A 22,339-nucleotide genomic window follows, 5' to 3' on the forward strand; every position below is an offset into this window, starting at 1 on the left:
TCGAAAATAGTAAAATCCCTGTAATTTTAGCTTACTGTAAAAAATCGCCCGTCACTTTGAGATACAGTTTTTCCACCCCGCATGAGTGAAGTAACGGCATATGATACTCTGTGATATTGAGGCAATTGACGATCTCGACCTCTTTCAATCGCGAAATCCCAGATGGTAAGTCTTTTGCTCGGGATTTCATGAATGCGGCGATGCTCTCGGCGTTCAATCCTGCGCATGCGACGATGTTGAGCATCTCAAGACGAGGGAGAAGAGGTGAGTCGTGTGCACATGCGAGTGTGTGGAAGATACTTTCAGGAATGAAGCAGTGATTGAGCGAGAGTTGGATGAGGTGTGAACAGCATTTGAGGCAGTCGAGTAGACGTAGGTCGGCGTCGCCAAAGCTTCCGAGAGATAAACGGGTGAGTGGAGCCCTAGAGATATAGAGAAAGTTGTAGAGCGAGCTCCATGCACGCGGACCCATAGTTGGTGTTCCGCGTAGACCGAGTCGGATGAGGTTTGGTGTGCAGATGCCATCGAGAAGCAAACCGATGTCTGCGGGGAAGTTCCAGAGAAGGAAGAGGAGCTCGAGGTTAGGGAGAACCATGCGAGGGCTTGACACGCGCCAGTCAAGACGTTCGAACTTTGTGAGTTCTAGTACACATTTTTGTAATCCTGGCATTGATTTTAGGAGTTCGAAGGCGGTTTCTTGGTCCAGACCACTGTCGTGATGTAAATCGAAGAGCTCGAGATGGGTAAGATTGGTTTGCAATAAGACGGTGTTGATATCCACTGCGCAATCGCAGACAGAAAGCACTTTGAGCGTCTCTCTGGCAGGTCCAAGTTCTAGCATTTTGTGAGTATCCCAGAAGGATTCACCTTCTCTTATCCGAAGCATTTCGTCTTGTTTGGGTAGTCCATAGAAGAATAGCCTTTCTGCGTTGATCATTTCTGGAATGCCAACGTCGGGAGTGAAGGATGTTGGAAAGACACCCCAGAGACTCCGAACACGTGTACGATGTGGCACGAGTGCGGCAAGCAGTCTGCTCATGAGAGGGTACAGCTCACCCATTAGCTTCAAGTCATTGCATGCTTGGACATTTCGCCCGCTGAAGAGCCCGAAGTCGATAGTGAGTGGCGCATTTTGTGTACGGGACAGCCAGAGTTGTACAAGCTCGTCGACGCCCACGACAGATTCCTGCCAGCGCGGAACGACAATGTGAGACCAGAACTGAGGAGTATCGGATGAGATGGTGCGCCAAGTGTGGCAAACATGAGTGAGTAGAAGAGGAGCACTGGTGCGTTTGAAGCTTGGGGATTCAGGGATGCATTCTTGGAAGATCTCGCGGATGAGCTCAACTGGGAGACGCCCGAATGGTGAGCTGTTCATGCATACAGTAGTATCTACAGAGTGAATGAAGTGGAGCACTTTGTACCGGTATCGGTGTATCTGATGGGTGTACTCAGTCGAGGCTTGGGATTAAGACGGAGACACGGAGGAGATATCTTTCTGGGTGCCACATAATTTTGCGCGTTTGGGGCAACTGATGGGCTGGCTCCAGTATCCTAGAAAAGTTAAATTAGAAATATGAACTAGCTTTGAAGCTGCAGTATACTCGAAGATGAGTTCCTTGGACGATGAAAGTAGTCCGAATACAACTTACAAGATGAGAATGTGTTTGTATGGGAAAAGATTGGTCACGTCTTTATGATGAAGATCTTATCTGATTACGCCTAATTTTTACCTACCTTGGCAAGGACCATCACGACCATGTCCGTCGAGGCTGGCATTTCAAACTTAACCTTAGACGGCCACGACCAAGATCGGGACGTTCTCATTCTATATGCCACAGAGACAGGCAATGCCCTCGACGTAGCAGAACAGATAGTGCGAGAGGCTCGACGACGACTATTTACTGTGCGACTCTCCAGTGTGGACGCATATCCTCTAGTACGCCTCTAGACAACCCTGCCATAGATTTGATGCTCACAACGGCTCGACAGGAAGAACTCATTCATGAGTCACTTATCATTTTCGTAGTGTCCACAACTGGTTCTGGTATTGAGCCGCGTTCGATGACTCCAATGTGGAATATGCTCCTCCGTGCGGATCTTCCGCCAGACATCTTTGAGGACCTCCACTTTGCGGTTTTCGGTTTAGGGGATAGCGCTTATGAGAAATTTTGTTGGGCTGCAAAGAAGCTATCAAGACGAATGTTGAGTCTTGGTGCGCGGGAGATATGTACACGGGGAGAAGGCGATGAACAACATCCGCTTGGGTTAGTAATATACATGCTTTTGTTTGCACGCTTTGCTAATTTGATGTTTTGGTAGCGCAGAAGGCGCTTTGGATGTATGGATGCCGGAGGTTTTCTCTACGTTAGAGTTACTACTTCCTCCACCGCCAGGCTCGAGTTTTGAGGATGTCAATATTTTACCGCCTCCGCGAATAGCAATCTCAAGCTCGTCCAGATCCTCTTCGCCTATGAATGACGACCCTTTAGCGGACATAGTTGGCTATCATTTGGCAACTGTGCGATTCAATGATCGTATAACTGCGCCGGACTGGTTCCAGGACGCGAGGCACATGGAGTTCGACTTGGAGGATGATGTCATGTACGTACTTTCCCCTTGTTCATTTTTCAGGTGGTCAATTCAATTACCTCTATAGCTACTCTCCAGGAGACGTCGCTGTGATTCACCCGGTTCAACCCGCGTCGGACGTCGAGTCCTTGCTCGAGAGTGTTGGCTGGTTGGAGTCTGCGGATGAAGAGATACGTCTTTCGATTACCGATCCTAGTATGTACAACCTATCATTCGTCTTCTGTATTTTATTGCTAAGGATATGTTCAAAGTATGGCATTTCCCAGAGACATTTCCGACCGTGACAACGCTCAGGCAGCTTTTCACCCGACATCTCGACATAAATGCTATACCTCGACGGTCCTTCTTTAGGATGCTTCGACACTTTGCGACTGATGAACTTGAATCGGAGAAATTAAGGGAGTTTTGCACTACTGAGGGTGCTGTGAGTTATTTAGCATTTTATCTTTGCATGGGTAGGGATTTACTCCATCTTAGGATGAATTGTACGAATATGTCGGACGCGTAAGACGGACTATACGAGAGGTGCTCGCCGAATTTCGATCAGTGAGGATTCCGAAGGTGTATATGTTTGATGTCTTTCCTTTGCTTCGTCCACGGCAATTCTCGATTTCGAGCTCTGCTTTGGTGAGTTTCTACTGTGTGTCATTTTGATGAATCTCAAAATTGAATTGACGTGTTCGTAAGGTTCATAGAAAGCAAGTTCATCTATGCGTAGCTATTGTCCGGTATCGAACCAAATTAAAGATCCCGAGACGGGGTGTGTGTTCTACGTACCTTGCTGCGCTGAGGCCAGGTAAATATTTGTTTGGATTTCTGAGAGATTTTCTCACTAACATCGTCTTGTCACCTACGAAGGTGACACTTTACGAATAAACATTCAAAAGGGCTTCCTGTCCCTTCCTACGAATTCAGAGACGCCGATCGTCTGCGTTGGACCTGGAACAGGGATTGCACCGATGCGTGCGTTGATAGAGCAGCGTGTTCATGATGGTGCGAGCGGTACGTTCGGCTACTTGACACCCATTGAGCGTATACTGAATATGCGATCCAGATAACACCCTGTACTTCGGCTGTCGTTCAGAGTCGAAGGATCACCATTACGGATCTCAGTGGCGAGCTTTGGTAGAAGCCAAGAAGTTAACATACCGGACGGCTTTCTCTCGTGATGGTCCGGAGGGTACGAAGCGCGTTTATGTACAAGATCGGATGCGAGAGGATGCGGAGAGGATTTGGGAGGTACTTGGACGGAGGGAAGGATGGTTGTACATCTCAGGGTACGTAGAAAACTTCAATTTGTATAGAAGGGCGTTTGTCCTTTTTTCTCAAGATTTTTTTGTTGTGAAATAGATCTTCGAATAAAATGCCAGCTGCGGTGAAGGACGCTGTACTCTTCGCAGCTAGAGAGGTTGGAGGGTTGGAGGAGGAGGAAGCAAGAATGTTCTTGAAGAGGATGCAGGATGGTGGGAGATTATTTGAGGAGTGTTGGAGTTAGCAGGTTGTGTATTTTAGATATCGTGCAGGTAGTAGACGGTTATAGATGCATGCATACATTGGTATGTTGTTTCTTATAGGGAGGAAATGCTTCGCTGCTGCTGTTCAATAACTAGGCGGAGCCACGGTGTTAGTTCGGAGTAGCAGCAAGCCTTTGTTACAACAGACTCGTTTTATAAATCCAATTGCTGTGTCGATACATTGTTCTCGCAGGGCCAGAGCGATGTTTTAGATTGAGGAGTACACGTGAGAGGGTCGCACTGATTGGGCGGAGTCTATTTAGAGAAGTTGTATTACGTCGAAGCAGTTACTTAACTGTACCCGCTATGGCCACTGGGCCTCCGCCACCAGAGTCGGCCCACCTCTCTCCTTCATTCCTTCTCGGTCTCCCTCTTTCCCTCGGACCATCACTTACATTTACAACGATAATAGGACTCTGTGGTGGCACTTTCTCGTCCTTATAGCTACTTCCTCCCTTCTTAATCAACGTGTCACTGTCCTATCTTGAGTTTTTGTTTGTATTGTCCACCCTTCAGCCATGGCCAGTAAACAGGTGCGTTGCAGTGAGGCTTTCATTGTTGATTATGTTGAAGATTTTTGGATGGACTTGGTAGCTTGGAAAGCTTCGTCAAGTGAGCTATCTCAACGTTCTGTGGATTAACATTGTTAAATGCTCATGATAAAATGCACTCGTGTAGTGGGCTGGCGAAGTCATATCTTCACGCGAAAAGACGCAACCGTCCAGTGAGTTTGCTGCGTTGGAGCAAGATATGGAGACTAGGAAGAAGGGTATCGATAAGTAAGTACACGCTTCCTTTTTCCACAATAAGGAAAAGAAGGTTATAATTAACTAATTTACGTGTTGTTGCTGGTAGCTTGTATACCGCGTCTAAGGACTATGTTGAGCATATATCGCTCAAGAACAAGTCTGAGGCGCTTCCTGAAGAGGAGGTCATGATGCAGACTGAAGCGCTGGGGATGGTGATGAAAAAGCATGGAGAGGAGCTTGGGGATGCGAGCGCTTTAGGTTCGTATATGATTTATTTCTTGCTGGTTTATTCTGATATTGAGAATGATGGTTCGTAGGACGATCGTTGATAAGTTTTGGTCGTGCGCGCTGCCAGATTGCTGCCATACAAAACATTTACTCTGTGACGTTAACCGATACCTTCCTCGCTTATTTGTTGCGTTCGGGAGCTGAACTGGATGAGTACGCCGCGCAGCGGAAGAAGCTAGAATCGCGTCGGCTTGCATACGACGCAGCCATCGCGAAAGCTGAAAAGACATACAAGAAGGAGAAGGAGAAGGATAAGAAGGAAGCTGAGGAGGAGCTTGCGAAGGCGAAAGCAAGGTATGAGGAGATGGGGGAAGATGTGCGTGCGAGGATGGAGGAGATAAGAGAGGGGGAGGTTGAGCATCAGCGGGAGTTGGAGAGTTTCTTGCGGGTGGAAACGCAGTTTGTGGAACAGTATTTGGGGGTGCTGAAGGAGGTCAAGTCTGAGTGGCCTGAACCAGAGTGCGTAATGATTGCAATCTTACTTGTCCATCGTGTCGCTTACAGTTTATTTTAGCACTTACGCAGATCTGAGAAGACCGACTTCGGCGTTCTCGACTCCTCATGAGTTTAGTCGAACGTCTACGAGGAGTACAGACTCGAAGAGTTCTGATGCGAAGCAAGCGCCGCATGCCTCGTCTCGATTCGGCTCGCATCGTTCCAGCCGTTCGGTGCTGTCAGTGAGCTCGAAGAAGAGCGCGTCTACTCGTAGCACCACGAATCAGCACGAATCTTCTAGCGAATCTGAAGCTGAGACTCCGCATTCGCGATCATCTTCGCGTTTGTCTCGCAAAAGGTCTACCCGGAGCTCTAACGCGCACTCTCGCAACCCGTCTGTGACCACCATCGGTGCGATCGTCACAGACAAGACGACGGACGACGCTGTGTCGACGAAGAGCAATGGGAAGGCTAAGAAGGCTTCTGGGAGTGGTGGTGTTACGGGCTGGATGGGTGACGCGATGTCGAGCGTCATGAGCAGGAACAAGTCTCGCAATACGGATGTGGAGAACTTCGCTGCTTTGGGTGACGAGGATGAAGTTGAGGGGGTGGAGAAGAATGGTGCACAACGGAAGCAGCGAAGGTTGTCCAACCGATCGACGAGGAGCGACAAGTCGAACGGTGGGAAGAGTCGATCGCAGTCGAAAGATCGTGCGGTGGAGAATGGTGGTTCGAGTAAAAGAGTGAGGAGGGTCATGAAGGCGTTGTATGACTTCTCTGGGAGCAGTGACGAGTTGAGCTTCAAGGCGGGAGATGAGATCGTTGTGGTCAACGAAGTGCTTGAGGACTGGTGGCTTGGGGAGATTGGTGGACGAAAGGGACTGTTCCCGGCGAACTATACGATCTTCATCAAAACTGTCGAATACTCCGGGACGAAGTTCAAGAATACGAGCAATTCGAGTATCTTGGCGTTAGGACGTGGATCAGGCAAATTCTCGTCGGAGGACGAGGAGATCCGAAGGACGCTTGTTGAACCGTCGGAGTCGGAGTTGAGTATGACCGAGGATGAGCAGGAGCATGAGCATGAACATGATGGAGATAGTATCAATGGATGGCATCCATTTGATGATAGGAATCGAAGTAGCAGTGGCAGCGCGGCGGTGCCATCCGGTATGGTGATGCCACTCGGTGAAAGGGATCGTAATGTTGCGGATGCTGCTATTCCTCCTTATGATGGCCGGTCGGGCCCCCTTGTTGATGATGCGGAGTTTGATAGAAGGCTGTCGACTTCTTTGGCGAAATTGGATGTCCAGCAGCAGCAGCCACCTCTGAACGCGACTTCCCACTCGCCGAGTCCGTCTCCTGTGAAAAGGATGCCGCCACCGCCGCCGCCTCGACGGCAAACGACGAGTAACGGTGTGGGCAATTTGCCTCCGCCGTTACCGGTTCGTAACCTTGTAGCTCCTGTGTTACCGAGTCGGACGCATTCGTCGAACGCGGCACTGCAGAGTCTTGCTACACCTCAGTTGTCGTTGATGGATCGAAAGGCGCATTCGGATACGAGTTCGCCGTTTGAGAGTCAGAGTGAGTTGAGTTTTGATGCTGTTGCAACTACGACTACGGCCAAGTTTGACGCGTGTGCTACGTGTGGGTGTGGGGAGTTTGTTGAGGACCCATTTAGAGGGCATGGGCTTTGTGCGAATTGTACGCATGCGCATGTGTGATGAGGGATACCCTGTCTGTGCTCATGATTATTTTTTCTTTCTTTTGACTGTTCGGTTTGGCTTGATGTATTTTGAACGAATAGTGCAATGACCCCCGCATGCATGTATATAATTAATGTGCGATGTATTTTTGAAAAGACAAGTGTATTGAATTGATCTAATCTATGTTCGTGTTTGATGAGTGGTTGTGTCGAACATGAGGAGATCACGTGCAGGCGCGAATCACTCACAGACTCGCGACGACGCGACTTCAACTTTCCTTGCTTCTTGACCAGCACACTCCATCTCCCATTGTCTGCTACTCCGTATAGCGCATACAGTGACAACTTTTTGGATACACTTCTACTACAACAACTTACACATCGCAGAAATGTCTACGATATTCTCCGGCTCACTACAAGTCAAGAAAAAAGGTGACCTGCAGGAGATTGCGCAGGCGCTAGGGATAGACGACAGGGGCACGCGCGAAGTGCTGCAGGAACGGATTAAGAAACATTTGGATGATAATAGCGGGGAGCTTGAGGGGGACCCGGCGTTTGCTGGACTATACACCACTCGCGGTGGGAGGAGGCAGAGAAGTGTGCAGCCTACGCATACGAGTTCGACGTATGTTGCGGAGGCGCCGAAGTTTACGCCGATTGCGGAGGAGAGGGCGATGACTCCTCCGCCGAGTACGACTATTGCGGAGAGTAGGGTGTCGTTGTCCCCGATGGCGTTGGCTTCGCCTGCCAGGAGGTCGCCGAGGAACATACCGCTCCCGTCGTCTCCGGCGAAGAGTGTTGTGGAGGAGGTGAAGGAGCAACCTGTACCTCAGGCTGCTCTTGGTGTGCAGAGAAACTTTGTGGGGAATGTTTTGCAGAAGGTGGCTTTTACGCGTGCAGTGGGTGTTCTTATCTCTATCCCCGTAAACGTTGAAACTTATGTTGGTTCTTCTGACTGGATATAGTATTTGTCGAATAGTCGGAATATTTTCGTCTTGTCTACAGCTTTGGAATTCTTGGCGATCTTGTATAACATACATGTCAACTCGGTCTTCCCTATCCCACCGATATACACTTCATCACAGCCTGCGTTGAGCGCGACTGCTTTGGCGACGATGTATTGGGGGATCCCGACTATCGTACTTCCAGCGATTATTGGTTACCTCGTATCATTCTCATCCCCATCCCCTGCTCCTCCTCACTCTCCCCCCTCTCGAGAGCAATGGCAATTCGACGTGTTGAGCGCGGCGATCATAAGGGTGGCGGCGAATTTTGTGAATGTTTTCCCGAAGATGGTGTTTGTGGAGAAGAGGGATGTAGAGGTTGCGAGGAGTTTGGATGTGCTTGGGGTTAAGTGGAGGGTTGTTAGTTCTGGTGTTGTGCTTGCGTTTGCGTTTGCGGAGGCTGTTGTGAGAAGGGGGTAAGAGGTTTAGATGCGGAATTGTTAAGCAATGTACGTTGTCTCTGGAGTTTTCCTGTTTGATTTAGCGTTTATTAATTATTGAAATTGACAGGTTGTTCGTGTTAAAGAACTTCCTCCTCGTTCCAAAGACGTCTCGTCCTTTTTATATTTAATATTCTCATTCTCGTACTGCAAGATCGCGCTGCCGTCAATAATGGTCTACCATGCCCTAAGCGTTCTTTCCTCCTTGATTTGGAAATTAAAGTGTATAGTAGCTCATGTTTTGCTGTCGCGGAATTGCTTCTTTCCTCTCTTTGATCTTGTTTGTTTGTTTTTTGTTTATCATACGATAGGGTACCTGTAGCGGTTTCTATCTTATACATTCTACACTTCCTACCGTCTGCCGTTTACCGTCCATTTCCTACCCCTTACATCCTACCTTCGACTTTTACGTGTTGATACTTTCTTTCTTTCTTTTCATTCCTCGATTTATCCTCTCTTTCTTTAGTGTTTGATTGCTTTGTGTGTTATGTGGTTATGTGTACAGTATACGACGCTGCTCGTTCGACGTTGGTCTAGATACCCTACATGCGTATGCGTATGTAATACTTAGTAGATAGGAGATGGGAGATGTGGGTTGGTCGTGGATATGCTGTATGCTATATATGATTTTTATGATTTTATGATTTTTTTTTGCTTTTTTTGCGTATATTGCGTTTATATTGATGCGGATGGGATGGATGGGATGAGACATTGAGAGTATATGAGTGTGGATTCTGTGCTGAGAATGTATACGTATATGAGAAACAAATTAGGAGCAAGAAGGAAAATGGGAAAGACAAGGGTAATAAAAAGTTATAATACAAGTGGTATGAGGGTTACTCAGGGAGGAGGAACGGTATTTGTAGAGGTGACTGTGGATTTCGATGCAAGTTGTAAGTTTAGATGACCCCCTACATACATTGTGATGCATATTCAAAGTATGTACTAAAGGACTTATGGTTTGGTCGTGGATATGCTGTATACTGTATGCTATACAATTTATGGATTTATTGCATTTATATTGATTTGAGCGGTATGGACAGGATGAAGAGTACATGAATGATGTGTGTGGATTCTGTGCTGAGGATGATATACGTATGCGCGTAAGTATTTAGGAGTGTAAAAAGAGAAAATGGGAAAGATGGGAAAGAAAGGGGTAATAAAAAGTCATAATACAGGTGGTTCGAGGGTTAAGTGAGGTGGAGGAACGTTAGTTATAGAGGTGGTTGTGATTGTGGGTGTAACTTGTAAGAAGCTGGATTGGCGGACGTCCAGCATTCGCCGTTTCTCCGTAAAACGTTACGAAGTCGAAAAGAAAAGTCAAACTATCTTCAGTTGCTTGCCACCTGTCCGTTCTGCCCCTGAGACTTGTCGCTCACCGCCTTCAAACACTGACCGATTCCTACTGCAGCAGCGCCAACAGCCTGGGCTGCGCCAGTCGCGAGGATGGGTAGGCCGACGCCGACACCGGGAATGGCGGGAAGGGAGCCGACGGTGATGAGGACGGCAGACATGGCAGACATGACCTTGGGATGTTCGACGGTGAGGAACTCGAGTGCTGAGCAGGCGTTGACGAGCCAGGCGGGGGCTTTGGTTACTGTTGTGAGCGCAGCTAGATATAAGAAAATGAGATTGATTAAGAGTTAGGGCTTGAGCGAATGAGAATGGGGAGAGAATGACGGACCTGCGTCGTTAGGAGTGATGGATAGTGGAGGTGCGGTCTTTGCGACGACCACTTCGGTGCTGCTACTACTGCTTGACTTATCCTTCTCGTTGTGTTCCTTGTCCTTGTCCGAGTCGCTCTTCCCAATGACCCACCAGCTGCCTTGTTTCTTCGGCATCGGACGTTCGGTCACTGGTGGGCTGACGGTTTTGGACTTCGGACTTTGTGAGCTCCCTATCAAAACGTTCCGTCTTAGCATTCTACTCTAGGATGATAGAAGAGAAATAAGGAAAATGGAACGTCTGACGTACATCCAATATTCTGCACCGCGATCTTAAACTTCTTCCAATTCCAAACATTCTCCTTCCCAGTCATCTGCTGCATGACTCGACCGAGCTCGTCGAGTCTCTCGCGGGGTTTGGGACCCATGTAGTGCCGTCCGACACGGTGCCACATGTCTTTGGGGACTTTGCGCTCTTTACAGCCGGCTTTGATTTCTTCAAGCCAGGCGACGGGGTCGTCCTTTGGTTTACCGGAGAAGATGGGTGGGGACGTCCAGGATGCGTAGAGGGCGTCGAGGTCGAAGGGCTTGATGCGGAAGGCGTCGAGCATGGAGGAGGCTGACATTGTGAAGTGAGATGTGTTGAAGGACGAGAAGTGTAGGTGTGAAAGTTCGCTAATAGGTATGAGCGTGGTTGCGTACACAGACGGTTGGTTAGGCTAGGGCATCGAGACAACCCCCATGCCTTTAAGTACTTATGTCCGTAGAACCCGTCGCCTGTCGCATGCGTGTGCGTAGATGCATGTGCATGTATGGATGAGACCGAGTGAAAGGGTCTTCTTCGGCTAACAGATCCTCGTTGCTTCAGCATGTCGGGTCAGTAGTTCGCGTAGTTAGTCCCGATCGGATCCAGATTTGTCGAGAGGAAGACCGAGAGCGGATGGACCACTGGGATGGATACACGGATGCCCTTTGCACATTCAAGTTTTACATTGATCCCGAAGAGGATATGAAGGACTAGAGGAGGAGGATGACCTGGCCACGATCTATGATTGCTCGAATGAAAGAAAGGCATTCATTTCCGTCCATGAGGGCATCACGGGTGGACAGGTAGTAGATAGGGAGGTTCCGTTTGAAGATAGAGACTCAGACTCAGACTCAGACTGTACGTAGACATAGACATAGGTTGCGCCTTAACGAGATTGTGACATTATGGAATTTTTGCATCCAATGCTAAACCTCTGAGTTATCGCAAAGCAATTATGAACAATTAGTCTTCCTTAGACGTAGGGGGATTACCTCAAGCGAGCAAGCACAAGTATGATAGGATGGTGATTTACGAGATGCAGGTGTGATTGCTGTGCAGCCGTCCTCGTGTGAGATCGCACTTGAAGGTGAAGGTGAAGGTGGGAGTGAAGAGAGGACGAATGGCATCAAGCGAAATGATAAATTCCCTGTTTTGGTAACCACACTCAAGACTGCGGACGCGTTGTAATAAAATCTTCACCTGTTTCTGTTCTCTCCAAGCGTTGACATCTGCCTCACCAGCATATAAAGAGCCGCCATAATGGAGACTGCCTTCCGTAAAATCGACATTGACGCATATGACGAGGATGTGTTACTGGAAGAGGAGCTGTACGACGCTGACCCTCGCGACCCGGCGCAGGTCCTGGCTGATACGAGAGCCAAGGCAGCCACTGTAAGGAGCGCACTTGCAAGGTGAGCTTTTCACTATTTTCTATTAATACGGCTATCGATTGACCGGATTAATCTGTTTTGTTTGTTTAGAGGTGATGTAGCTGGTGCACTGAACATTGTCCTGGAAGGTGCACCGTACGGGCCAAACGTCGAGGAGGCGAAGGTACGTTTTCGATATTTCACAATGCCATCTCCTCATCTTATTCAACCCGTGAACTGATAATATTAATCTTATCAGAACACAAACCTGCAAACCTTACTCTCCATCCTTGGTAGCACAAAAGCAACTGAAATCCCAGGGATCCTCAAATCTCTCCCGCAAGATTCACAAGATACGCTGATGAAGTACCTCTATAAGGGTATGGCGATGCCCGGATGGGGAGACGTGAGCGGGAGCGTGTTGTTGGGGTGGCATGAGAAGGTACGCTGCTGTACAACGTCATCCTTTCGCAAAGCCGATTGACCGGCTGACTGACGTATGCGTACATTTTTGTGGATATTATAGTTGACAGAGATTGCTGGTGCAGGGTGTATTGTGCGTGTTATGACGGACAGGAGGACGGTATGAGTTAATGCGGTACGATACGGAGTGATACGACTCGATTTCGCTTCGCTTCGATTGAGGACTTCCTTCGGAAGACGAACAGAGGAACTATTGAACTGTACGAATGGATGAACTAATAGGTGGCTTTGAAAATCGAGATACATATAGATTTGATTTACGTCCTAGTCTGATTTCACGTTTTCAAGAAGTTTGGATTATTCCTGCCTACAAAGCAATTGGAATTGCTTCGACCCTGATCCTAACTATGACGCTCTGTACTCTTAACGCCGAAATGGAATGCCTGATCTACTCTAAGCGCGCACTATACACGAGTATCAAATCTCCACCAGAGTACAGATGACGTTGTAAAGTACTACATTAGTGAATGCAAAGACCTATCCTTCGGGGATGCTTCGGGTAGTTCCGTCTTATCTGTGGAGAGGGACTCTCTAAGAAACCGAGGAAAGAGCGCTGTGTCGCGTTGGCTCGACATACATTAACGGTATATTAAGGTTGACATTGATTACATCTGAGCTTGACTTGGTCAAGTAAGTGAGATGACAGCTGGGAGGATCTAGGACGTTCGAGACGTGTGAAATGTGTTCCTGTCTAACCTTTTACTTGAAGATGATGTTTTGATTGATGATAGCGAGGTGTTTCTGGCTTCAGGTCTTAAAATTTATGCAGCTGGAAAGATTATCTATGTGTCTGGAATGTGTGATCGATGATCAGGTCTAGGTGGTTTGCTGTTGAAAGATGGGTAGTGTGAGTTTGTGCAGTCCTGTCGATATATAGAACGATATGTTACTTGTACTACCGATCCTTTTCTTGAGCTCTTTTGTCAAAGGTCGTGTTGCTTCTGGATCTGGGTCAATAAGAGGTGGATTCAAGTTGTGTACATGGTGTTATTGGTATGTTGCTTGAGAATCTCCGCCTTTAGTCCTTTAGTGAGTGTATGTATGCTTTAGTATGTTCGCATGTGCTGTGCTTTGACATGATGATATCTTAGCACGAGGCAAGAGACCAGGCTTTCTATAAGGCAGTAGGAATGCAACTGAATAATTCGACTGGTCCTAACAGGATAGCAATAGAAGACGGGCACTCTAAGCAGGGGTAGTGCGATATTGCGCTGATCTGTGAAATTCTAATTGAAAGAAGGAAATTAAATCAGAGTCTCAAGATTGTGAGAGTATGATTATGGGTGTGCAGAAGACATGTGTGATATTCCGAAGAAGGCCACATGTTTTACTCAAGCTCTGCTGGGAAAATACAAAATACCACACATGCTTACTTGTCTTGTGATCCTTGGGACGCAATACTATTAGCATTATTTCTGTGACGTGCCTCCGAAGAAGTGTTGACGTGCAATCGGCGATGTGCGGCGAAGGAAGCCGTAGATTGTAAATAATCTAGCATACAGTCATTGCCAGTCCAGTCAATCCACTTGTCCTGCCGCACCCGTACCAACGCCGTTGTTTGTTTGTTTTGAACATTGACCCTATTTAGCAAACGGACGCAGCCACGGTAGATGACTGCTTATTAGATGACCACTCATTCTCATGGCTAGTCCGAACTAAGGCGATAGAACGGCACTGTAAATGCATAATACAGTTGAAAATGTCTTATTGCATCACATCGTAATGCATAAATGGCATAATGCATAGACTTTTGGCCAGACCAAAACTCAGGTCCTCAGCCAAAATGTATTGTTATAATGCATAAATTGTATAATGCATTGGGTTTAGCCCTCTCCCGACGTTATGCAATAAGACATTTTCAACTGTACTTCTTTGATTGCAAGTATGAGACATATTCTGACATAAACTAAGGATTTATTGTTATTTGTCATTTGTATCTTAAGAATGCTCTCGAACTTATGCAGTTGCGTTCAGAATAAGGCATCGCCTCGTTTCAGCTTGAGCCAACATACGACGGTTTTGAGACATGTTAGATTTGTCTATAAATAATGTATGAAGAACGAGAAACAACTCATTGCTTCTTGCATTCTGACCCTACCATTGTTACCCAACCTCACGCATTTACTACAAACCCCCATCTGCATATTCCGTACAGCACAATGTACACCATAGCGTTTAACGAGCCGGTTGTCCTCCTGCCCCTCGAGAGCGGGATTCTGCCTTTCCCGCTGAAACGCGACGTCATCGAAACGCTCCCTCGGTTTGGGAGGCCAGAGTACGGATCTGAAGGTGAGGGCGAACTAGCCACTCCCCTCGTTAGTAAGTCCGTGCGAAGGTTTTCCGACCGCCTCCGCGGAGTATTTCGTCGTCGTAGTCACCAGCGCGGAGTCAAGGTCGTCTTCCCTGCCAATGCCAACGACGCGGCCGATGTCGACAGCGAGACTGCGCTAATGTGGTTCACTAGCGCCGACAACTGGCGTCCTGGCTTGCTGCCTCTCGAGCAGGCTGCGCGTCGTGCGGACATCGTAAGGAGGCCCGAGGCATTCGAGCGCGTCTGAGGCTGTTCGCGAAGGGAGGGTGGATGCGTTTTCTGGAGATGCATATCTGGAGAACAAACCGCCCGAACTGAGTTGAGCCTTCTGGCAGTCCAATTTGGTCACCGCCTTGCGCCTAGAACGAGAAGGCCCGGTTTCAACGTCACCTCTGGTTGGCGCAGAGAACGAGACGAGTACCTGTGGTTCTAATTGTGACAGTTTACTGACGTTTCTCTACAGACTTAGAGTTGAGCTGGCGTCAGCTATCAAACGAAAGGGCATATCCGTCGTAAGGCAGGTCGCGCCTAACACAAGCGTCTGAATATGAGGTGGACAGGAGATCGGGATTCCATCCCCCCCCCCCCGCTTAAATGCGATACCATCGACGCACTCCCTCGGTTTGGTGGGCCAGAGTATGGGTTTGAGGATGAGGGTGAACTAGCCACTCCCTTCGTCGGAGAGTCTGTACCGAGGCTTTCCGATCGCCTCATTAGAGTCTAGCGCTGTGCAGCGCGGAGCCAAGGTTATCCTCAGAGTTCCTGCTTCTCTATTTGTCGCGTTTCACTAAATATTCCCTACAGATTTCGAGTTGCTTTCCCACTTATACGCGATGCCACCGATGTCCTTCCTCGGAATGGGAAGCCAGAGCACGGGTTTGAGAGCGAGGGCGAACTAGCCACTCCCCTCGTAAGCAAGTCTGTGCCGAGGCTTTCCGACCGCCTCAGTGGAGTCTTTCGTCGTCGAGGTCACCAGTGCGGAATCAAGGCCACTCTCAAAGTTCCTCCTTCTCTAATTTTTTCGTGATTCACTAATGCTCCCTACAGATTTCCAGTTGCTTATGCGCGATGCCATCGATGTCTTCCCCGGAATGAGAAGCCAGAGCACGGGTTTGAGAGCGAGGGCGAACTAGCCACTCCCCTCGTAAACAAGTCTGTGCCCAGGCTTCCGACCGCCTCAGTGGAGTCTCTCGTCGTCGCGATTCCCAGCGCCGGGTCAAGATCGTCACTCTACCAAGGTCGATGACGCGAGCATTGTCAATAGCGACAGTAGACTAACGTGGCTTACCATCCCCGGCAATTTGACGTCCTGGGTTGCTACCTCTCGAGCAGACCGCGCGCAGTGCAGACATCATAAGGAGACTCGACGCGTTCGAGCATTTTTGAGGCTGTTCGAGAAAGGAGGCCCGGGGCGGATGTCTCTCCAGAAGAATGTTTGCACCCGGGCTGAGCTAAGCTATCCGACGTTTCAATTATGCAACATAAGCGTATTTTTTGTTGTTCACTGATTTGTTTTGCGCCTAGGACCAGACGATTCGGATTCAGCGTCACATGAGGTCGGCACGGATAACATGAGACGAGTGCCCGTGCCCCTACTTGTTACAGTTCGCTGATGTTCATCCGCAGATTTGGCGTTGAGCCAGCGTCGGCTATCGAATGAGAGAGCAGATCCACAGTAGGTAAATTGAGTCGAATGCGAGCACCCGAGTACGAGATGAGGTGTGGACCAGAATTCCGTCTTTCCCCCGAAGCACGATACCATCAACGTGCTCCTGCGGTTCGGAAAGCTAGAGCATGGGTTTGAGGATGAGGGTGAATTAGCCACTCCCTTCGTCATTAAGTCCGTGTCGAGGTTTTCCATCCGCCTCAGTGGAGTCTTTCGTCGTCGCGATCACCAGTGCGGGGTCAAGGTCATCCTCAGAGTCCCTGCTCCTCTATTTGTCGTAGTTCACTAAAATTTACCTACAGATTTCGAGTTGCTTTCCAGCTTATGGGCGATACCATCGACGCATTCCCTGGGTTAGTAAGCCAGAGTACGGGTTTGAGGATGAGGGCGACCTAGCCATTCCCTTCGTCAACGAGTCTGTACCGAGGCTTTCTGACCGCCTCATTGGAGCCTTTCGTCGCGCAGCGCGGAGTCAATGTCATCCTCAGAGTTCCTGCTTCTCTATCTGTCGCGTCTCACTAAATGTTCCCTGCAGATTTCGGGTCGCTTTCCCGCTTATACGCGATGCCATCGGTGTCCTTCCTCGGAATGGGAAGCCAGAGCACGGGTTTGAGAGCGAGGGCGAACTAGCCACTCCCCTCGTAAGCAAGTCTGTGCCGAGGCTTTCCGACCGCCTCAGTGGAGTCTCTCGTCGTCGCAACCACCAGCGTGGAGTCAAAGTCATCCTCACAGTTCCTGCTTCTCTATTTGTCGCGTTTCACTGAATGTTCCCTACAGAGTTCGAGTTACTTCCCCGCTTGTACGCGATACCATCGAAGCATTCCCTCGGTCAGTCAAGCCAGAGTACAGGGTTGAGGATGAGGACGACCCAGCCACTCCTCTTGTCAGCAAGCCCGTGCAGAGGTCTTCCGACCGCGTCGCCGGAGCATTTCAACGTCGCGATTACCGGCATCGAGTCAAGGCCGTATTTCAATCAAGGTCAACGACGCGGACGATGTCAACGGCGATGATAGGCCAATGTGGTTCACCGATCGAGGCTTTCGAGCGCGTTAGTGTTGTTTGTGAAGGGTGGGAGGGTGGACGTCTTTTCTGGGAATGACTCTCCCAGAAAGACGTCTGCACTCAGACTGAGCTAAGCTATCCAGCGTTTCAGTTTACAGTTTATAGTCTTACAAGTTGTTCGCTGACTTGTTTTGCGCCTAGGACTAGAAGACTCAGATTCAGCGTCACCTGTGGTCGGCGCTATAAACATGAGACGAGTACCCTTGGCTCTGCTTATTTACAGTTCGCTGATGTTCATACGCAGATCTGGCGTCGAGGAACATCGGCTATCGCGTATTCACCATAGACAGATTGAGTCGAATGCGAGCACCTGAGTACAAGATGAACAGTAAACCGGAATTCTGCCTTTCCCGCTTGAACACGACACCATCGATGTCCTCCCTCCGGTTTAGAAAGCCAGAGCACGGGTTTGAGGATGAGGGTGAACTAGCCACTCCATTCGTCAGCAGGTCCGTATCGAGGTTTTCCGACCGCATCGCCAAGGACTTTCGTTGTCGCAGCCATCAGCACCAAGTCAAGGTCGTCCTCTCTGCCAGGCAACGTTTCGGTCAGAACTGAGCTAAGCTGTCCGGCGTTTCAATTTCGCAGTCTAAGAGTCATAGAAATTGTTCACTGACTTGTTTTGCACCTAGGACTAGATGACCCGGATTCAGCGTCGCTTGTGGTTGGCACGGACATTGAGCCGAGTACCCGCATTTCTACTTATTCCAATCCACTGATTTTCCTCTACAGGTTTGGGGTTGAGTCAGTGTCGGCAACCGAACGAGAGCTTGGCCACTAGGAGACCAGGTTTTCACCTTTCCCGCTTATACGCGACATCTTCAACGCGCTCCCGCGGTCCGGGAGATCAGAGTACGGGTTTGAGGATGAGGGCGAACTGGCCACTCCTCTCATCAGCAAGCTTGTGCCGAGGTTTTCCGACCGCATCGCCGGAGCCTTTTGTCGTCCCGATCACCAGCGCCTGGTCAAAGTCATTGTCTCTACCAAGGTCAGTGACGCGGACGATGTCAGCAACGACGATAAGCTAACTTGGCTCACTAGCCCCAACAACTGGTGCCCTGGTCTGTTGCCTTTCGAGTAGGTTGCGCGTCGTGCTGTTCGTCGAGGGAGGGCGGACGTCTTTCCTAGAGATGCCTATCCCGGAGACGTGAACACAGCTAAGCTATCCAGCGTTTCAGTTTCTAAGTCTGAGAGTCTCCGGAATTTGCTCACTGACTTATCTTATACATAGGACTAGAAGACCCGGATCCAGCGTCGGCTCTGGTTAGTGCAGACTACATGAGACGAGTGCCCGTGTTGCTACTTGTTACAGTTCACTGATGTTTCTTTACAGATTCGGAGTTGAGCTGGGATTGCTTACCGACCGAGAGAGCTTGACCACCATGAAGTAGGTTGAGTCGGATGCGGGCTTCCGGGTACAAAGTAGGCAGAAACCCGGGAATCCACCTGTACTGCCTATATGCGACACCTTCGACACGCTCCTGCGGTTCGCACAGCTAGAGTATGGGTTTGAGTATGAGGGTGAACTGGCCACTCTCCTCGTCAATTTTGGACCGCATCGCCGGAGCCTTTCGTTGGTTATCCTCCCTACCAAGGTCAACGATGCGACTGATGTCAACTGCGACGATAGGTTAATGTGGTTCACTAGCTCTGACAACTGACATCCTGGTCTGCTATCTCTTGAGCAGGTTGTATGTTGTGCTGGACATGCCTATCCAGAAATGTTTCGGTTCGAACCGAGTTAAGATAAGTATCCAGCACCTCTCTTTCTAAGTTTGAGAGTCTCAGGAATTTGTTCACTGACTTTTCTCGCGCGTAGGACAAGGAGACCCGGATTCAGCGTCGACAGTAGTCCGCGCGGACAACTTGAGACGAGTACCCGCGTCTCTACTTGTTACAGTTCGGTGATGTTCATCTGCAGATTTGGCGTTGAGCCAGCGTCGGTTAACGAACGAGGGAGCGTATCCAGCATGGGCAGATTGAGTCGAATGCGACCACCCGAGTACGAGACGAACATTAGACCGGCATTCCGTCTTTCCCACTTTAACACCATACCATTGACACGCTCCCCCAGTTTAGATTAGAAAGCCAGAGGCACGGGTTTGAGGATGAGGGTGAACTAGCCACTCCCTTCGTCAGCAGGTCCGTACCGAGGTTTTCCGACCACATCGCCAAGGACTTTCGTCAACCATCAGCGCCATGTCAAGGTCGTCCTCTCTGCCAGGAGATGTTTCAGTCAGAACTGAGCTAAGCTATCTGGCGTTTCAGTTTACTATCTAAGAGTCCTAGAAGTTGTTCACTGACTTGTTTTGCACCTAGGACTAGACGACCCGGATTCAGCGTTGCCTGTAGTTGGCACGGACATTAAGCCGAGTACCTGCGTTTATACTTGTTCCAGTCCACTGATTTCCCTTACAGGTTTGGGGTTGAGTCAGCGTCAGCCCCCGAACGAGAGAGCTTGGCCACCAGGAGACCAGGTTTCCACCTTTCCCGCTTATCCGCGATTCCGTCGACGCACCTCCGCGGTTCGAAAAGCCAGAGTACGGAATTGATGACAAGGACGAGCTAGCCACTCTTCTCGCTGGTGAGTCTGTATCCGGGTTTTCCGACCGCGTCGCCGGGACTTCCCTCGCCGCGATCACTAAGGCAAGAATATCCGGATGCAGCGTTGGCAGCGTTGCCTGTGGTCGGCGCGGATAACATGAGACGAGTGCCCGTGTCTCTACCTGTTACAGTTTGCTGATGTTCATCTGTAGATTTGGCGTCGAGCCAGCGTCGGCTATCGAACGAGAGAGCACATCCACCATGGGCGGATTGAGTCGAATGTGAGCACCCAAGGACCAGATGAATAATAGACCGGAATCCCGCCCTTTCCACTTAATCGCGGCGCCATCGATGTGCTCCTTAGAAAGCCAGAGTACGGGTTTGAGGATGAGGGTGAACTGGCTACTCCATTCGTCAGCAAGTCCATGCCGACGTTTTCCGACCACATCGCCAAAGATTTTCGTCGTCACAGCTGTCAGCACCGAGTCGAGGTCGTCCTCTCTGCCAGAAAACGTTTCGGTCAGAACTGAGCTAAGCTGTCCGGCGTTCCTATTTCGCAGTCTAAGAGTCATAGAAATTGTTCACTGACTCGTCTAGCGCATAGGGCTGGAAGAACCGGATTCGGCGTTGCCTGTGGTTGGCGCGGACATTGAGCTGAGTACCCGTGCCTCTACTTGTTACAGTTTGCTGATGTTCCTCTGCAGATTTGGCGTCGAGCCAGCGTCGGCTATCGAACGAGAGAGCGTAACCATCATAAGTAGATAGAGTCGAATGCGAGCACCCGAATACGAGATGAACAGCAGACCAGAATTCCTCCTTCCCCGCTTAAACGCAACACCATCGACGTGCTCCCCCCGGTTCAGAAAGCCAGAGCACGGGTTTGATGATGAGGGCGGACTGGCCACTCATTTTGTCAGCAAGTCTGTACCAAGGTTTTCCAACCGGATCGCCGTCTTTCGCCGTCGCGGCCGTCAGCGCCATATCAGGGTCGTCTTCTCTGCCAGGAAACGCTTTGGTCCGAACTGAGCTAAGCTGTCTGGCATTTCGGTTTCGCAGTCTGAGAGCCTTAGAAGTTGTTCACTGACTTGTTTTGCACCTAGGACTAGACGACCTGGATTCAGTGTCGCCTGTGGTTGGCACGGACATTGAGCCGAGTACCCTCGTTTCTACTTGTTTCAGTCCACTGACGTTTCCCTATAGGTTTGGAGTTGCGTCAGCATCAGCCACCAAACGATTTCTTGGCTCCAAAAGACCGGCTTTTCACCTTTCCCGCTTATATGCGACACCTTCGACGCGCGCTTCCGCGGTTCAGGAGACCAGAGTACGGGTTTGAGGATGAGAGCGAACTGGCCACTCCTCTCATCAGCAAGCTTGTGCCGAGGTTTTTCGACCGCATCGCCGGAGCCTTTTGTCGTCCCGATCACCAGCACCCGGTCAAGGTCATTGTCTCTACCAAGGTCAGCGATGCGGACGACGTCAGCAATGACGATAAGCTAACTTGGTTCACTAGCCCCAACGGCTGGCGCATCGTGCTGTTCGTCGAAGGAGGGCGGGCGTTTTTCGTAGAGATGCCTATTAGGAGACGTTTCGGTCGTCCGAATACCGGCATTTCAGTTTCTAAGTCTAAGGGTCTCAGAAATCTGTTCACTGACTTGTCTTGCACCTAGGACTAGAAACCCCAGATCCGGCGTCCCCTGGAGTTTGTGCAGATAACATGAGACGAGTACCCGTTTCTCTATTTGTTATAGTTCACTGATGTTTCTCTACAGATTTGGCATTAGGCTTTCAGTTGGCGTCAGTCAATCGGACGAAAGCGTGGCTTGTACGAGGATCGCTGGTCGGATGGATGCCTTTGCATGCAAGGTGGATGGCGTACGTAGTTCAGTAGTGCAGTCTTCTCGGCGGCAGTGAGACTGCTGGGCTTGGGTGACCTCAAGGCATCAAGATATCAAGACACCACGTGGTTCAAGACTCAAGAGATGTGCATCAAGACTGTGACGAATTCGGGGGGTTTTTGCCTGCGTTTTCCACCTGCCAAGGTCATGAGTTTTAAGTAAGAGCTTAAGTCAGGGGGCCCCCAAGTTGTGAGATTAAGTAAGGTCATGAGTTTAAGTAAGAGCCTAAGTCTGGGGGGGTTTTGCCTGCGTTTCCCCTCCAAAGATGTAAAAGCCCAAGACTGCGGTTAAAGGGGGGTTTTTGCCTGCG

At 49.5% G+C, this 22,339-nt stretch overlaps 9 protein-coding genes across 9 annotated transcripts; 6 read left to right on the top strand and 3 right to left on the bottom strand.

The window, feature by feature from the left end:
- Window positions 1-31: 31 nt before the first annotated feature.
- Window positions 32-1,378, bottom strand: FOMMEDRAFT_154460 (uncharacterized protein; the record flags this gene model as incomplete). Its single annotated transcript, XM_007264960.1, has 1 exon — window positions 32-1,378. The coding sequence occupies one exon, from the start codon at window positions 1,376-1,378 to the stop codon at window positions 32-34; it is 1,347 nt and encodes a 448-aa protein (XP_007265022.1).
- Window positions 1,379-1,759: 381 nt separating this feature from the next.
- FOMMEDRAFT_105473 (riboflavin synthase domain-like protein) lies at window positions 1,760-4,128 on the top strand (the record flags this gene model as incomplete). The annotated part of the gene is made up of 10 exons (XM_007264961.1): window positions 1,760-1,939; window positions 1,993-2,267; window positions 2,323-2,604; window positions 2,660-2,787; window positions 2,844-3,016; window positions 3,070-3,219; window positions 3,280-3,388; window positions 3,451-3,594; window positions 3,647-3,869; window positions 3,943-4,128. The coding sequence occupies 10 exons, from the start codon at window positions 1,760-1,762 to the stop codon at window positions 4,085-4,087; spliced, it is 1,809 nt and encodes a 602-aa protein (XP_007265023.1). The 3' UTR covers window positions 4,088-4,128.
- A 296-nt stretch (window positions 4,129-4,424) lies between these two features.
- FOMMEDRAFT_139718 (BAR-domain-containing protein) lies at window positions 4,425-7,424 on the top strand. Its single transcript, XM_007264962.1, has 6 exons — window positions 4,425-4,639; window positions 4,701-4,718; window positions 4,785-4,885; window positions 4,962-5,113; window positions 5,173-5,602; window positions 5,658-7,424. The coding sequence occupies exons 1-6, from the start codon at window positions 4,625-4,627 to the stop codon at window positions 7,300-7,302; spliced, it is 2,361 nt and encodes a 786-aa protein (XP_007265024.1). The 5' UTR covers window positions 4,425-4,624; the 3' UTR covers window positions 7,303-7,424.
- A 152-nt stretch (window positions 7,425-7,576) lies between these two features.
- Window positions 7,577-9,339, top strand: FOMMEDRAFT_18850 (uncharacterized protein). Its single transcript, XM_007264963.1, has 3 exons — window positions 7,577-8,182; window positions 8,249-8,736; window positions 8,798-9,339. Exons 1-2 carry the CDS (start codon window positions 7,673-7,675, stop codon window positions 8,705-8,707), a joined length of 969 nt encoding a protein of 322 aa, XP_007265025.1. The 5' UTR covers window positions 7,577-7,672; the 3' UTR covers window positions 8,708-8,736; window positions 8,798-9,339.
- A 575-nt stretch (window positions 9,340-9,914) lies between these two features.
- Window positions 9,915-11,423, bottom strand: FOMMEDRAFT_18852 (uncharacterized protein). The gene is made up of 3 exons (XM_007264964.1): window positions 10,702-11,423; window positions 10,412-10,624; window positions 9,915-10,339 (listed from the first exon to the last, which is right to left on the bottom strand). The coding sequence occupies exons 1-3, from the start codon at window positions 11,015-11,017 to the stop codon at window positions 10,059-10,061; spliced, it is 810 nt and encodes a 269-aa protein (XP_007265026.1). The 5' UTR covers window positions 11,018-11,423; the 3' UTR covers window positions 9,915-10,058.
- Window positions 11,424-11,928: 505 nt separating this feature from the next.
- FOMMEDRAFT_139721 (actin-related protein ARPC5) lies at window positions 11,929-13,022 on the top strand. The gene is made up of 4 exons (XM_007264965.1): window positions 11,929-12,110; window positions 12,180-12,252; window positions 12,328-12,510; window positions 12,595-13,022. The coding sequence occupies exons 1-4, from the start codon at window positions 11,959-11,961 to the stop codon at window positions 12,655-12,657; spliced, it is 471 nt and encodes a 156-aa protein (XP_007265027.1). The 5' UTR covers window positions 11,929-11,958; the 3' UTR covers window positions 12,658-13,022.
- A 1,688-nt stretch (window positions 13,023-14,710) lies between these two features.
- Window positions 14,711-15,109, top strand: FOMMEDRAFT_154467 (uncharacterized protein; the record flags this gene model as incomplete). Its single annotated transcript, XM_007264966.1, has 1 exon — window positions 14,711-15,109. The coding sequence occupies one exon, from the start codon at window positions 14,711-14,713 to the stop codon at window positions 15,107-15,109; it is 399 nt and encodes a 132-aa protein (XP_007265028.1).
- Window positions 15,110-15,409: 300 nt separating this feature from the next.
- FOMMEDRAFT_154468 (uncharacterized protein) lies at window positions 15,410-19,251 on the top strand (the record flags this gene model as incomplete). Its single annotated transcript, XM_007264967.1, has 14 exons — window positions 15,410-15,546; window positions 15,667-15,837; window positions 15,910-16,100; window positions 16,387-16,466; window positions 16,593-16,772; window positions 16,831-17,247; window positions 17,306-17,356; window positions 17,417-17,576; window positions 17,835-18,137; window positions 18,223-18,322; window positions 18,380-18,667; window positions 18,719-18,783; window positions 18,822-18,853; window positions 18,982-19,251. 14 exons carry the CDS (start codon window positions 15,410-15,412, stop codon window positions 19,249-19,251), a joined length of 2,445 nt encoding a protein of 814 aa, XP_007265029.1.
- A 135-nt stretch (window positions 19,252-19,386) lies between these two features.
- Window positions 19,387-21,743, bottom strand: FOMMEDRAFT_154469 (uncharacterized protein; the record flags this gene model as incomplete). Its single annotated transcript, XM_007264968.1, has 11 exons — window positions 19,387-19,623; window positions 19,741-19,842; window positions 19,895-19,911; window positions 19,968-20,271; window positions 20,395-20,635; window positions 20,724-20,861; window positions 20,924-21,031; window positions 21,063-21,170; window positions 21,231-21,328; window positions 21,388-21,583; window positions 21,652-21,743. The coding sequence occupies 11 exons, from the start codon at window positions 21,741-21,743 to the stop codon at window positions 19,387-19,389; spliced, it is 1,641 nt and encodes a 546-aa protein (XP_007265030.1).
- Window positions 21,744-22,339: the final 596 nt, after the last annotated feature.

The sequence above is a fragment of the Fomitiporia mediterranea genome, assembly GCF_000271605.1.
Source record: "Fomitiporia mediterranea MF3/22 unplaced genomic scaffold FOMMEscaffold_4, whole genome shotgun sequence".
Lineage (NCBI taxonomy): Eukaryota > Fungi > Basidiomycota > Agaricomycetes > Hymenochaetales > Hymenochaetaceae > Fomitiporia > Fomitiporia mediterranea.

Excerpts from the sequence above, each read along its gene's own strand:
- FOMMEDRAFT_18852 (XM_007264964.1), bottom strand. The coding sequence starts at position 11,017 with ATGTCAGCCTCCTCCATGCTCGACGCCTTCCGCATCAAGCCCTTCGAC. Across the intron at positions 10,625-10,701 it reads CGCGGTGCAGAATATTGGAT|GGAGCTCACAAAGTCCGAAG; the intron begins GTACGTCAGACG and ends ACGTTTTGATAG. Across the intron at positions 10,340-10,411 it reads CATCACTCCTAACGACGCAG|CTGCGCTCACAACAGTAACC; the intron begins GTCCGTCATTCT and ends TCTTATATCTAG.
- FOMMEDRAFT_18850 (XM_007264963.1), top strand. The coding sequence starts at position 7,673 with ATGTCTACGATATTCTCCGGCTCACTACAAGTCAAGAAAAAAGGTGAC. Across the intron at positions 8,183-8,248 it reads AGGTGGCTTTTACGCGTGCA|TATTTGTCGAATAGTCGGAA; the intron begins GTGGGTGTTCTT and ends GACTGGATATAG.
- FOMMEDRAFT_139718 (XM_007264962.1), top strand. Across the intron at positions 4,886-4,961 it reads AGGAAGAAGGGTATCGATAA|CTTGTATACCGCGTCTAAGG; the intron begins GTAAGTACACGC and ends TGTTGCTGGTAG. Across the intron at positions 5,114-5,172 it reads TGGGGATGCGAGCGCTTTAG|GACGATCGTTGATAAGTTTT; the intron begins GTTCGTATATGA and ends GATGGTTCGTAG.
- FOMMEDRAFT_139721 (XM_007264965.1), top strand. The coding sequence starts at position 11,959 with ATGGAGACTGCCTTCCGTAAAATCGACATTGACGCATATGACGAGGAT. Across the intron at positions 12,111-12,179 it reads GTAAGGAGCGCACTTGCAAG|AGGTGATGTAGCTGGTGCAC; the intron begins GTGAGCTTTTCA and ends TTGTTTGTTTAG. Across the intron at positions 12,253-12,327 it reads CAAACGTCGAGGAGGCGAAG|AACACAAACCTGCAAACCTT; the intron begins GTACGTTTTCGA and ends TAATCTTATCAG.